Source organism: Anticarsia gemmatalis, chromosome 14 (assembly GCF_050436995.1).
Source record: "Anticarsia gemmatalis isolate Benzon Research Colony breed Stoneville strain chromosome 14, ilAntGemm2 primary, whole genome shotgun sequence".
Lineage (NCBI taxonomy): Eukaryota > Metazoa > Arthropoda > Insecta > Lepidoptera > Erebidae > Anticarsia > Anticarsia gemmatalis.
In genome coordinates, this window is record NC_134758.1 from 11,397,621 (window position 1) to 11,413,771 (window position 16,151).

Below are 16,151 nucleotides of genomic sequence, written 5' to 3' on the forward strand. Positions count from 1 at the left end.
GGTAATAATGTTTAGAATATATTATACTAGTTATGAGTCTTTTGTGCAGCGAATAAATTGTACATACTTGAAACAATCGTTTATCTTTATAATAATATTATTCTATGCGTTGTATTATAGACAAATATGCTAGAGATCAGTTACCCTTACATGTGGTACATATTCATTGTGAATTGGCTTTGCAGGTGGTTTGATTACCATTGTAGACAGCATTCTCCGTCAAGAAGAAGCAAACCTTTAATACTTCATCGTGTCTATAACCTTGAACTATTTTAGTAAACCTTTTAATTGTTTGTTAAATCTTCTACTAAAATACCTATCATAATAGAAATACCAAATAACAAATAAATTATCTATCTCACTCACTCATATGAAGTCAATCGAGAGGTCAGCTACAATGGGCGAATGTCCGGTAAGTTCGTACAAGTCACTTAGTTCAACTCGCGGATTTGTTGCCAACTTACTGCTCTGATACTTTTATTGGAAATTGATGCTTTTGATTGTACGAGAAAAGTTTGTTAGAAGAATAAGAGAAGTAGTTGTGTGGCTTAATCTTATCGAATGGAAGAAAATGTGGGCGTATTTCCCCATTTAATGTTGTAGATATAGCTGGTTAGATGAAGGAGTGTTTTATATACGAAAGCGGAACTTTTACCAATATATTTCTAAAAAGGTAGCATTACTTTTTAGTCTCATAAGTCATTAACGCTATTTCGAAAACAATGATTTTAGCTTAGCCCAATAGTTTTACTTGTCATTTATACATTTTCAGCTATTATTTGTTAGAATGATAAAGATTGCGAAGCGCTAAACTAAAATGACTACCTGGTGAAATATGAAAGCATAAATAAATGTACATCTATTTTCACAAAATACGGGCGTAATCTAATCTCTGTTGCAAGTAGATTGCACGCAAACTTTTCAGTTTTAAAACTGTCATCCGAACGTATTCCACAGAGTTAATAAAACTTGGCCAGGTTTTGTGTTAAACTTTATTTTTCTGCTGGCAACTCATGCATCAACTGTCAAAGCGGATCACATAATGTTGCCAGACCGAGATAATATAAAATGGCCGTTGTCGTATGAAATAAAATGGATTTATATTCGTGATATTGCAGTTTTAAGTCGTTTTATTTGTCTGTTATGCTAATTTTATGTCTAAGTTTAAGTATGTTTGGTAGTCGTGTGAGCAATGCACGATATATTTTTAAAACACATGTAGTGGAAAACTATATACGTTCTAGTACATAAATAAACTAATAAGTAAGATATTTTTATTTATTCTTGTGAAATCTGCTTTATTTTATTTAATACAAGTAAATTAAAAAAACATCAATTTGATGGAATAAATGCTAAGAGCTAGACATATGATACGGGTTCAAAATATATCAGTAATGAATAAAGAATAAGTATTTTAAGTGGCCTTATAACTATTTTTCAACGTTATTAATTCATAGTTAAATAGAACAATATAACAAAACATCAACCAAAAGCTCAACGTAAAAGTCTATCAAACAGCACGAATACGAAAGTTAAAACCAAAATTTACAAACAACAGCAAGCCCGCAAAAAACAAACGAAAAAATGCAGCCCTCCGTATAAAAATGGTACGTCATCCCCTAATAAGAGTGTCGTGACAAGCCCTCAAATATTAACATAAGAGCTATGGCGCCACGCACACAAAATATTTCCTCTCTTTATGAGTTATGGAGTCAACATAAAGCCACGTGAAGAGTTATACGTGTAATGCAACTTTCCTTGCGAATGCTCGAGAGAATATTCGCGCAAACAACGTAAGTGATCATTAAAAAACCGTAATTTTTTTTAAGTATTTTTATACTAAAACCTTAAATATTTATTTTATTCGATTTGTTGATATAGCGCCAACAAAGACACATTATATTCTGTGAAAATTCATCTGAGTATGTAATTATCGTTCGTGAGTTGCGGCATGAAGACAGACAAACGGAGAGCGAAGTTTGTAAGTGTTCCATTTTACCCTTTTGGTACGGAAACGTAAAAATTACTTTCTCCTCGTACTAACGTAATACGTACATTTCTTTTTGGACAAGGCTATGGCTATACAATTGATTTAATTTTTTTTCATTACTTATATCTAACGCTCTACGAATTTGCCCAGTTTGAACGTCACCCACTTTTCGTGACAACTTCTAAGAAAAAGGAGATAGATGAGTTAGAATGTAATTTATCTTGTAAGACAATTCTTAGAATCGATTCGGTAATTACAGAGCTCTTGCTCTACTTACAAGTAACGTAGACAATTTTTACATGCCTTTATTGATTTTTTATTTCAGTTGGCCATTTGCCCAGCAAAATGGACTCAAGACCTAACCTTTCCCTTAATTTGGGAGAAGACCCTGTCCAACAGTGGGACAGTAATGGTTCAAAAAAATGCTGATTACACAAATAATTGAAAAAAAACTTCTTAAAACTTATTATACCCGAATAGAAGAAATAAGAATAAAATCACATGAAACAGCTAAATTGGTATTAGGTCGGGGAAAAAGTCTTTTCGCATTATAGTTTGTATGTACTTGTAATATAATGATAAAATACTTTTTCCCAGACCTAATATACCGATATTTATTACCACTTACACTATACCTACAGTATATTAGCACATTCATAACACACGTAGTACGTACGTAGTACTTCAAAACCTTTACAAGTGTTTTAACCCAGAAGTTCTAGGTAAAGTTATTCAGACTATACAGTTATGATGTTTCGTTAAATAGCCGTATTAATATGTATTTACCTTTTTACTTCTCCTCAGTCAGCTTTGTGCGTAACGACTGGAACGCATGGCTAGCTTTCAATGTTGCCATTGTAAAATATTTACCTTGGAAAAAGGTCTAATTAGCCTTTTTATTAGTTCAACCAAATATTTAGTAATCGTAGAAAAATCTTAGGACCGCCAATTTAATGGCTGTCAAATGAATAGTAAACATTTTTTCGAAGTGAAATAATAAGAGCTATTGGGTCTGATGTTGTGCGTAAAAAATATATGTTAATATACGAATGTCGTTTGATGTGAAATATTTATGTTATAGGGAACTTTTATTTAATTAACAGTTTTGGAAGTCAGTATAACTAAAAATAACAAAATAGTCTAAGGTAAGGTTTATAACCCGAAAAATATGGCCTAATAGATAAAATTACAGTATAAGACAATAAATGTACCTGATTGCTATGTATATCTGCTGTTGTATCTGTATATTGTTATATCTGTTGTGGTAAAAACTAGCAATATTTTTTCATACATAATATCACGCCTATTGAAACCGTAAATTTACTCGTTTCGTCCTTAACAATGTGAGTCCATCAACAATTTAGTGATGCAATTCGGTCGTAATGTCGGGTAAACATATAAGATATTCTGAGCTTTAATTTTCAATCATGTTTAAGATCCGTTGCATTTTTTTTTAACCCATTACTGTCCCATTGCAGGGCAAGGCTCTCCTCTCAAACAAGGGGGAGGGGTTAGGCCATTGCATTACAATATTAAATTTATGTATTCATTAATATCAATACAATAGATCAATTTTAATAAGCAATGATATTAAAATGAAATGTTCCAATGAATGGTTATGCTAACAAGAGCGTATCTTGACACTACAATGAAACCAAGTGTACTCAGTCGAAACAACAGATAAATTTAAATGTATTTATTGAATCGTACTATTTATTATTTATTACAGGTTTTAAAACAACATACAATTCAGTAACATACCAGCCTGCAAACATATAGTCAATATAATTTTTCTAAGTGTTTTTAAACTAAAGGAGTTTTCTAGCCAATTTTAACTCTTCAAGTCGGGGACACAAGTACGTAAGATTCAGGAAAAGCCTATTAATTATAAGAATTTGACCTATAACGCGGTACACTATCTATCTATCGTATGGTTAATGGTCAACCTAACGTCAAAGTTGTTCAAGCCGCCCGTAAAGTATTTTTATTTGGCGTAACGACTGTTATTTAATTGACAACAATCGGGACAGACTTTTTACATGCCCTCCGAGGAACGGAGACGCTCAGTTCAAACACTACTACGCGGTCACCCATCTATGAAATGACCGCGCCAACCATTGCTTAACCTAGAAATCGCTTACGCCCGGTGAGCAAAACTGGCTCAATATACGGACCGTATTTGCATGCAGTTTTCACCAAAAGAAAAAGTTATTTCCAAATTGATGGGCTGCTAGTGACTAATAATTCAACTATATTATTAGTTTGTCAATGTTTTTACCACGTTTCAGTGTCGGCACTGAACGCGCGTCCCCACGGAGGCTTTCAATATAATTGAACGGCGTAGACAGCAAACATAGCTACGAACAAACGTTTACTTTCACCGTTTGGTTAGTTTATTTTGTCAATCGTACTGGGTGTGGTTTATTTTCACTATAGTAAAAGTACGCATGTAGCATGCGGCATAGATGTTGCCTATTACTTCTGCCTCAGGTGTGTATGTCACTGAACTTCTCTTAAACGACTGGACCGATTTTGATGAAATTTTTTGTGTGTGTTCAAGGGGATCTGAGAATGGTTTAAATTTACAATTTTGTCCGCTGGACAATGTTTTTTTATTTAATTTTTATGGCAAAACAACGTTTGCCGGGTCAGTTAGTATGTATATAAAGATTTCCAAAACAAAATACTCATTCTAGGACTGAAAATTGTCATATATTAAAGTTTATGTCTGTACTGATATGTTAACTAATATGATAAAACCATATTGGCGGGAAGCTATCTTTAGATCTAAAAAAACGAACTTTAAAAACAATGTTAAAGACATTTTCTTTAAAAGTTAGTTTTAGCAACGTTTAGCGTTTCATAACACGGATTAAATACCTCAAAATACGAAAATACTTTTTATGTAAAATGTTTCACTATATATTTTCTTGTATTAGGATCTGTTAGGCTATCTCAGTTGACAACCATTTGAAAGCCACTGTGCTGTCCATTGTTTTCTTCCTTAGATGATAGTGATTAATACGTTACGTCAAAGCAACAATGTACTGAATAGTGACCATAGATTTGACGTACACTAGCTGTCAACTGAGGGACGTGATAAGCCCGCAGTTTTGCCTACTACAATAAATAAATAAATTCCAAAACCTCAGGAAATCTTTCAAAATACAGAAGCTAGATACAGCTAGCACCTACAAAAGCTATTCATAGTTCCTCACTACACAGTCCCAAGCTGTGACTGCAACAGATTCACAGATTGGAGTTCTCATAACACAGCGATGCATTATTCAGGGCGGAGGCACATTCATGCGACGACACACGGAATCTGTAATGAACCGGTTTGTGCAAGAATGGAAGTGAATGCTGTCTTTATTGTAATCACGGATAGAAATAAATGGCCAGTTAGATAGCATATTAATTTAAATGCTGCTGTTTTTTGTGTACGTTTGAAATTTAGGTTTTTTTTTAATTTTTTTATCGCAATCTGTACGTTTTTAGGTTTTCTAGGGTGTATGATTCCTTTTTTTTTGATATTTCATTTCGGCCTCATTGCTGGATTCAGGTTTCCCAGGTTGCCTGTAAACCGAAATGAAGAATAGCAGAGCTGAACCGTTAATCATACTTTAATTCCTATAATACTATTATTGATTTGGCAGCAGGATCATGGAATATTTCCCAACTTTTTTTCATAGTTGCTTATGCCATAAGCGGTAATTTAATCAATTTCTATCATTAGCTTAAAATATTTTAATTTGAGTAATACGGATCTGCTTTTTTTACTTCAACAGATAGACTGTAAGTAACTTTTCCTCTTCTTCACTTCAAACATTCTTTAAGGAACTCACAAACATTCTATAACAAAGTTTCTTCACAATATTTCACCGTTAAATTACAGAGGTAATAACATAAATAACAGCACAATAAAATAAACACGCTATATCATCTTAAGAGAGCTCAGTTTCCTTAATATAAAACAATTTGGGAAGAAAGAACACACTCATTGTGCATAAACAATGTGTATAATGGCCGTTCCCGCGCTTTGCAGCCGCCATGTTGGTTTTGTGACGTCATACCTGTAGTGAAACAAAGGTCTTACTTTTTGTGCAAAGTTTGCATATGTTGAATATTTTTAAAAGTATTTTACCGTTTAATATGTTGGTCAATGCCCAGAAGTGAAAAGACTTAACTCTGTAAGTTATTGATAACTAGTAATACGGTGTGTATTAAAGACAAATCAGTAGATCGATTTGCTACAGTCGGTTCTATCGAGTATCGAGAGTTTGAAAATTGATGCTACGGCGTCCGTTAGAGGACTGAAATAGGTCGTCATAAATAAAGCTAGCCGTAATTGTCATATTCCGCAAGTACAATTTTTAAAATAATTTTATTAGTCAAACTCTTGCCAAAACCTCAAATGCTTTTTCACGTTATCCATATTATACAAACAAAGAGGTCATCAACCCTAAATTGTATATTTATATTAATAAAAAGATTATAGCATAGATCTTGATTTGTTGAACCTAATTTCCTGGCGAGACGGAATTTTGCACGAAGTAGATACTCTCGAGTCTCGGCCGGAAATCGAACTCTGTACACTGCACTGTTGGATAAGAAAACGACTGCGATGCACAGCTGTTTCTTTATTCCATTTATAAATATCCATTTTATTTGTTTACTTAAGATAGACAGTAACGCCAAAAAAATCTTATATTAATAATTTCACCAACGTATTTAGTCCCCAATTTCATATTTAGAAAGAAATAAATAAATTATTTATGTAGCCAAAAATAACACATGAGATAAAGAAATATAAAAAAATCACAAGTTTTAGCGCCAAATAATAATTAAGTATTATCAAACATGAAAATGTAACAATTTCTGTAATACTTATTTATACATTTACACACGTATACAGATATTTCTAACGTAGAAAGGTTGACAATTACATATTTAATTGCTGTATTTACTTAACTTCAGAAACTTGAATAATATATTCTGTTACAAGCCGCTGTAAAACCCAAAACAATCTATCTTCAAAGCAAATTCCTTCTCCATTTCTCTTGGTGTACTACAACAATGCATCTCAAAGGCAATCTTTCAGAAGCTACCACGTAATGTACATCATCCAATCTTAGAAACACAAACGAACTACTCTAGCTGCGGAGAATCTTAATATATTCATGCTTCTATACTAATATCACAAATGCGAAAATCTGTCTGTCTATCCGTTATGCTTTCAAGGTTGAAATGCTTAATCGATTTTTATGTAATTTAGCATGGTTTTATTTATCCAGAAATCCAACTAATATTATAAATGCGAAATTTTTTGTGAATATGTATGGATGTTTGTTACTCTTTCACGCAAATACTACTAAATCGATTACAATTAAATTTGGTATGTAGGTAGCTGAAGATCCAGAATAACACATAGGCTACTTTTTATCCCGGAGATCCCGAGGGATCGGGATTTACACCAGGAGGGTTTCCACGCCGACGTAGGCGCGGGCGGCTTCTCGTCATCCATACGGGAAGATTTTGGGAAGAAATAGGTTGTCTACTGCATGCTTCGGTATAAGATACAGTTCGGGCGGTGACAGGAGGGTCAACTAGTTACAAAATAGGGGTAAAAATTGTATGGATGTTTGGATGTTTGTTACTATATTAAGCAATACAATCAATCAATTTTGATATTTTTTTGTATACAGACAGACCTAAAATACTATTTATCTCAGGAAGTCTTTTCACACAAGCGAAATCGTGGGATACAACCTAGTACAGTACAATACTAATACAAGGAATTTGCAACTCACTCCACATCCGCAGTGCAGTGCATATAAATAAATGTAAACCTTCAAGCAAACATTCCGACACGGAACTATTGTATCTGGATAATATAATATTGTAATTGCATGTGTGGTCTGTTCGGTAGAGTATGCTACTACCGATTATAATCGATTCCCGGTCAGACTAATGCTATGGGACATTGTATTATTTTGAACATTCTCCCTACTGTTTCTAGTCTATTTTGACTGCTGATCACGAAGTCTCCAGTTTAATACCCGAGTGGAACAAAATGCTTTCGAGTCTAATTGGTATTATAATATTTTTTTTTAGTAGCTCGGAGTTTGGTTACCAATCCGGTGTATGCCAATAGGTTAGCAATTACATGGGATTAAAATTGTTATGTCGAAGTGTGAGTCTTTTGGTTTAACAGGCTTGATGATATTAGAATATTCTCAATAGTAATAATTTGGTAACGTGCCCAGTATATCGCAGTAGGCTCGCCCTCTATTACATGGGACTAAGTTAATGTTGGTTTCCTCCCTCAGGTATAGCAAGCATAATGTTATAAATAATACCGACAAATTACCACTGCGCTTGCATACATCGATACCATTTTATATGTATACATATTGTATGAATCGTATATTTACTTCATTGATACAGATTCAATGTGCTGATTGTCAATACTCACTGATTAATGAACAAACATACATAATGATGTACATTGTACAGTTTTAATCGTGTCGCCTGATTCGTTTGTACCTACTATTGTTTTTACGAAGGACACACAATTTTATTATTTTTAATTGTCGAATGATTTTTTTTTGTGAATGGGATGGTTTAACCTTTGGTATGCTTTAGAGCAGATCTGCTCCGGGGTTCTCGGAGCTTTTTTTTTATAGCTAGTATTCAATTATTCATCTATTGCAGATAATTGAATTGAAATATTATTATACCTGTAATATTACCAACAGCCTAAGAATTACAAACATAACTAAAAGGCAGAAATTACTGTTACATAGTCTTTAACTTTCTCATTTCTCCACAATGTTCATATGCCAGCTGCACTTCGCAGTTCAATTTAATCACTTCATGTGATTCCCCCATGGGACGGAGCCCATACGACTGATGGAACGCAAGTATTTTATAGCGAGCAAACCCATAGTAATGTCGTTGTTACAATGTGAAGAAAACTTACTTAGCTTTCAAATGTAGAGTTTTTAACAAGTTTTTGAGAATTTACTTTGATTTACTGTGCTTTTATTTGCGTAGTATGCAGTAGATGTGTGCCTTTGTGCAGTACGATTCCTGCATTGGGAATGAATGTAAACATTTTGGCGGTGGCTCCCAAAAATAGTTGCTTCGTGTAGATATCAAATGTTGATTATATTTAAGAAGTTTTACCGAGTTAATTTACAACAGATAATCTGAAAATAATAAAAGATTTTTGGCATCATGGATTCGTAACTTTAAACAGTTAAGTTAACCTAATGTCAAGACAGTATTTTACTTGGTGAAAATGAAGTTTAGATGGTTAGATTTTACATTTTGTTAAAAAAAATTTTCAAGCAAACACACTCTTTGTAAATTAAAACTGTTACTAATAGCAAAATAATCTTCATTTAAACTTTAAAACCATAAACCAACAATGTATTGTTCAATGTTCTATCTCAAGTTTACAGCGGTAATATCTTCCTCCATTTATCACTTAAATGAATATAGCTTGCAATTCTCAACACATTGTATGGTACCCCGCACATACGTGTATCTATGTATCTATATATATATGCGCTACGTCCCAAGGAGTGCTTCACAGATGGGTTTTATCAACGGAAATTGATCGGGAGAGGACTTGTTAAGAGAAACAGCGATTTCGATTTTTATTTATGGTAAATAACCATATTTTATGAACTTTATAGTGTGGTATATCTAATCCTTTTCCTTGATGTAGTTGTATTCCAAACTTTGGTAGTATGGTGTCAATTTCAGATTGAGATATGAAAATTCGTTTATCAAAGATAGGGTTGAATATTGGCAACGGTTGACTGGAGAGTAATATTAGACAATAACTTCTATACTTAGTTAAGTCTCATACTATTGCTTTGTGTATAAAAATTAAGTTTCCTTGGCCCTGCTCCTCCTTCATGGTTAAAGATAAACGTTTTCTTTGGAAATCAATCTTAGTTACACCACTTTCACCTCACTTCAGCTGTCCTCTACCACCGTCTTCTTCTTCTCCATATAAATCATTTATTTACCATATTAGGAATAACAATATTAATTTGTATTTCAATATCTCCCATTCACTCTTCCCACGTGACCAAAATCATCCGACCATACTTTCCCAATTCAGAATATTTTCCGTAAGCGATATTTGTTTATTTCACTATTTTTATTGCATTTTCCTTATATTTGCGTGGGGTATAAAAAGTCAGCGAATACCCCGGGGCATAGAGAATAGAGGCATCGTGTTTCCACAGTTTGTCTATGACGACGTTTCGTCCCAGATGTATATTTGTATTCTATCTACGATATTTTAAACGTTATATTATCAGTATGAAATGTATGTACTTTAGGACGTTTATAAAATTTATTTTCATTCTGAGTTTTTCATACAATCATAATGTTCAGTGCAGAGGAACACATTTTTTTTTTCAGTTGACTGTTCTGCAAAATTAACGCAGTAATTATAATAAATCTGCTGATAGCCGAGGCTAAAGTTCCGGATAGAATTTCACAGTTAGATGTAGATGTAGTAAAATACGTTTAAATTACCTAACGGTACTTTTCTTCTAGAATATTACGTCTATTATCGTTTAATTTTGTACTGAAAATAATACTAGAAGACGTGAAAAAACTTAATTAGTAAGAGTGTTTGTGTTTTATATTACGTTTTTTGTGTAGTTTTGTGCTACCATTTTAAAAGTATAGTAAGCTTTTATAACGCTCGGTACGGTGGTAAAGAAAGGCGTGTGATGTAATATTTTATAAGGTCAAAGGGTACCTAGTTGAGTTTAGTTCAAAATTCGTAATCGTAATAATTGAATGTATGGCTGTAAACTATCCTTTGTATTGCCGACTTAAAAAGAGAAGAAAAATGCTCCTGCTGTCTTTGAACCACTGTTTAGAGATAAAAGTACTTAGCATATAATAATTTAGCCTTACGAAAATTATTAAAACATTTTAAGGGTATTGGTACAAAATAGAACTTCAATTTCAAAAGTTTGCTAACCTTAAATTCACTTATATATTAAAACATAAACACAAAGATGAAAAAAGACCTTGCAAACAAGAACGTTAGCGTATATTTCTACATGAAACTTTTTCAAAATTGACGCTTATCGCTCTCGCTTCCGCTCATGACCATGCACCCTCCCTACTATTTACAGCACATAAACAAACATAGTTGTATCGCACGTGCTACTGCAATGATCCGGCCATATCGCTACAATGTAACCACAACACTATCAAAATTGGCCTCTCACTTTACATAAAAGTGCTTGATGCAATTTCACCTAATGTGTTCGTATAAGCGTGTTTGAAACGTTATAAGGTTTTAACGGTTATTGCTTTTGAAGGCTGATCTTTCCGACGTCAGATTACTTTATTTTTAAAATAATTTGATCGTACTCACATAATATTACGCCTTTTTTTCTGCTAGTGGGGAGAGGCCAGAGAACGCTACTTGCTACGATCATGAATTAATATTTTGCTTCATTCACATCTATAACATAATTAATTATATCTAAAGGAATAAAGTCCCCAACCCGCACTTGGTGTGGTGCCACTGTGGTGGACTCAAGGCCCCTCCCTTATTACAGGAGGAGACCCTTGCCCAGCAGTGGGACGTTAATGGGTTAGACTTATTTATTTATTAAAGGAATTATTTCTGAATGGATTAAACAGCAATATAAACATATAACCAAAGTACCAATGGTACCGAAGGGCGTTTTTTGGTATCTACCTACTCTATGAAAATGTATAGTGATATTATGTATGTACATATGTTTATAATAATATATATGTCTTATACCACATTACCCACACCTTCCCCGTAGTTCGGACAAAGGCTCGCTATGTGGCGACATCTTAGAGATATGAAACAATTCGTGAAGCGAGTTTGTCCAACATTCTACACAATGTTACCTGAGAAACGTGTTGAGGTATGTAGGGATTATAATATTATATAATAATATATGTACTTATGACTATGATTCAAAATATGCTGTTGAAGGTTATAATTCTTGTTTCTTGGACTCTGTATTCCGTCCAATCGAGGCATAATTAGATTTTTTTGGAAGAAATATATTTTTTTGAGACTAGTTTGAACTGTAAAATGTCTTCCATTATCACGGTTCTACCGCAAACGTACTGGTTAATATGAATCAATATGAAATTGATAAAAACGCAAAGATTTCTCGAAATACAAATAAAAGCAAACAGCATATTAAAAAATGTTATTCTTAATTCTAGAATGTACAATTAAAATATCAATATGTTAACATGTTTTATTCGACTGCGTAACCCACAAAAACAGATGTAATATGGTAATTTTGTTTGTTTGTACAATAACTCGTTTTATTGTAGTTCTCAAAACTACAGCAAATTGCATATTTAAAGTGCTTTCAGAGATTTTATCGCGGTTTTACAACAACTGGTTTACGAGCACACTCCACGTTTTAAAATTAAATACTTTTTAACATACAGTGTGTTGAAACTTAGTAGTATAAACGAATATAGCACTGTTGTTTATGGGCATTATTAAAAAGTATTACGTTTTTATGTCAACGTAAACTTATAAAAGCTATAATCCTACATTTTATAATACGCTTTCTGGTAAAAATCACACCGTAATATAAATCTTCTGTACTACGTATTCATACCATTCTCCTCCTTTTATACTGGGATAACTGAATAAGTATTGAAATACTAACCGTTACTTGTCTTTGTTACAGATTGTGCTATTCGACTACGTGCAGTGCGCGCGGGGCGCGTGCACTCCGGGCACCTGCCGCGCACGCGCGGCTGCCGCCTCCTGATCCCTCCCACACCACCACGAAACGCCTTACTCGTCGAACTTCACAAGCTCAACGTGCCCTGCGCCAGCGGCTTCATCCGCTACGCACCAAACACCCCCACCCTCTGCGGGAAACTCGACCAAATACCACTCCCTAACAGAAAATTCCTCTACTCTTCAGCATCAAAAAACCCAGCCATAGAACTCCACGGCCGGCCCACGTTCGCCGCAGTATACCGTCTAGTAGACCATTGTCACGATGTTCTGCTCACGGCTAGAAACGGCTCGTTCGAAGTCGGCCCAACCGTCAAACTGATGTGTTCCTACGAGATCCACCTTCCTTACGGCAACCGCGTCGCTCTGCGGCTACAAATGGGCACGGGGCCAATGAACGCTAGAGAAAATGACGTGTCCAATATAATTCACGAAGATGGTCAAGCTCAGTGTAGAGGTATGGAACTGAGCCTTGAAGATGGGGATTCGAAATGGAGGCATTGTTCTCAGCCGGGGGATCCGTTGCGAAGTGTTCAGATAGTGTCGGAGAAGAATTCTGTTCGGTTGAACATAAGTATAGCTGCGAAGAAGAATACGTCTGCTATGTGGTTGAAGGTGTGGTGGATGGATAAAGCTATTGAGGAGGTAGTTGGTCACTGTGAGTACGGGTGGGTGTTGTCGGGAGACTTTTGCATATCAGCGGTGAGAGAAGCGAAGAAGGCGTGGAGGCAGGCGGAGGCGGAGTGCGTGAGGCTCGGAGGTCACCTCGTCAGTGTGCTCAATGAGAGGCAGCAACAGATCATGGACCAAATGCTTATACACGCGTGAGTATTATTCACTTAAAAGCTATTATAAACAAAATTACGGCAATAATACTAAAGTCCCCAATCACTCTGGTAACTCACCTACACGTTCTATTTGAGTTTCCTAGAAATTGATTAGTATGTCAATCATTCGCAACGCTAAATGCCCCAATGGATTAAAATGAGTTTATTTTACAATTATTCTCGGAAACATTTAGCTTTTCATACCTAGTTTATTTGTATTGTATTTTGATACAAATAACTACAATTTTATACGTTTTCGGTATGGTTTCCACGAAACGATTTGAATTTACAACGTTTGCTGATGTTTTGAACACGCAATGGTAAGCGGTTCGGCGAAATACACATATATTTTATTTTTTAAATAAATAGTAACTGTGCCTGCTGATTTTAACTTAGTTGAAATTGTTTAGAGGGGAGTCTAAGCTTCTTAAAAATAACTAATTATAATAATTCGGTATAATTAGCTTCCTAGCAGATTTCTCGAATCTAATTGCTCATTATGCTCATTAAATTCTCGTATTAATACTAATTTTATAAATGTCAATATACGAGTATGTCGGTTGGGCCTTCTTCAAAAACCAATCTAACCGATTAAGATAAATTATAGCAGAACGAAATATTCTAGATGACAAATGATCTATAACTAGCAATTATCTTAGATCCGAGCTTCCTCTGATATCCGGGTCGAACCCTCCCCAGAGTTATAACAATACCAAAAAAAGAAAAAAAACCGTAAATTATGAATACCGAACTGTTTTACATAATCCGACATTGACATAGAATAGATAATTGATTCTGGCTTTCATTCTTCCTGCTTATTATCCTAGAAAGAGGCTTTTTTGTTCGGTTTTGGATTAACTTATTTTTAGATATGATATCTCCAAGCTCAATTAGGGAATAATGATAATCATATTATACGTTGTTTATTAATAGAATTCCGAGAAATTCTGTATAAAATTAGTAGCATTTCTATATTTGGGACATTGCCTTGTTGATGTCAGTCATTTACAAAAATAAACTATATTCAATTATTCAGTATTCTAGATTTAATATAGCCTATTATCGTTTCTCATGCAAATGACCTGGCAAGACTTCCCAGCTGTGTTTTGCACGCCAAGTATAACAATTGTTTAAATAGCAGAAAGTTGCTAATTTTATGAAATAACCTACTAATATAATTAATGCGGTAATTTTTAGGTGCGATGTATGTTATTCTTTCACTCAAAAAAACATTCAGGATTCTTAAACAAAGGCAAAGAAGAAAGATATAAAACTGGGACTGACATACACGGTTCTGTTCACTTCGGTCAAAAAACAATAGCTAATAACATTATAATAATCATGAAATGGGTCGCCTTCTCAAAGATACAATTTGTGTGTGAAACAATGCTGACGAATATTCTGAACGATCGTTTAACTTGAATAGTTATAGTGTTATACTCAAGAGTTAAAGCCTTTTATGTTTGTTTCAGTCCTGGTGCTGGCGTCGACGACGTGTACTGGATCGGAGCGACCGACGCCGTCCACGAGGGAGAGTTCCGCTGGTCTGACGGTCTGCCCTTCTCTTATGCACGTAAGTGAAAGATAAAGTCATATAGTTTACTAAAAAGAATGTTAAAGATGGGGTTGCGGAAGTATTCGAGACATTCCGGACGAGGCCGGTCATTTTCGGGTCATTATTTTCTCGAGTTCAAATTAGAGTTGATAGGAGTAATGTGGCGAAAAAGACAGTTTTGTCAGATTCTTACTACATCACATAAAAACGTATTTTGATTTTTCGACCGTCTACGGGAAATTCTAATGAGATAATCCACTACACCTAATGAGGGATTTTAAATGTGTATTCTACTTTATGAATACAAACGGTACGGTATAAGAGGTATATCACCTTTATATGTCTATATTGAAAATGGTGCATGAAATTAAATTTGAAGATGATGATGAAGATAATGCATAAATGCTTAAAAACATTTAGATTTGTCTAGTTTAAAAACCTGTGTAACTAACTGTTGGCACACTAACCACCCAAACGACTGCAAAGCTACGTGCTAGGTTGTGTAAGACAAAGTGTCTGCAGCTGATTATGTATGCAGGGTAGAGACGAGGCGTGGACCACCTGCACTCGATATTACGTGTTGAGATGCTTGTGACTTTGACTAGAATATGTAACACTTTGCGTAAGAAGTTTGTATTCAGTCTGATTACTTAGAAAAGAGTTCTTATTTTTGGAAGTTTTTGTGAAATTATCTTATTATTCATATCATGAGAAACCAGCAACCCGCTTCGTATTAGTTCAGGCTAGCTATAGCTAAATAACATAAACATTCATACATAAAATCTAAGTCCATCAGAAACAATGTGCAATCTAAACGGTTTTTTTCTTTGAAAGGCTTTCTTCTATGTCTAAAATGTTTAGTGTTTCCAAAGATTATTCCCAATATACAAATTGGCATTTTTTTAAGATTCAGTTATCAAAATAATGTTATCATTTAAGAAAAAAAAAATCAAAACCCAAAAACGCCTTATAAGACTGCATACA

General features: G+C 34.4%; 1 protein-coding gene across 7 annotated transcripts in view; it reads left to right on the forward strand.

The window, feature by feature from the left end:
• LOC142978322 (uncharacterized) overlaps window positions 1–16,151 on the forward strand; it is a 273,041-nt gene that overhangs the window by 147,834 nt on the left and 109,056 nt on the right. For all 7 annotated transcript variants that reach the window (XM_076122707.1, XM_076122709.1, XM_076122708.1 and 4 more), the window contains exons 5-6: window positions 12,730–13,609; window positions 15,085–15,185. In XM_076122707.1, the coding sequence (XP_075978822.1) occupies window positions 12,730–13,609; window positions 15,085–15,185 (981 nt within the window). The remainder of the gene's footprint in view (window positions 1–12,729; window positions 13,610–15,084; window positions 15,186–16,151) is intronic.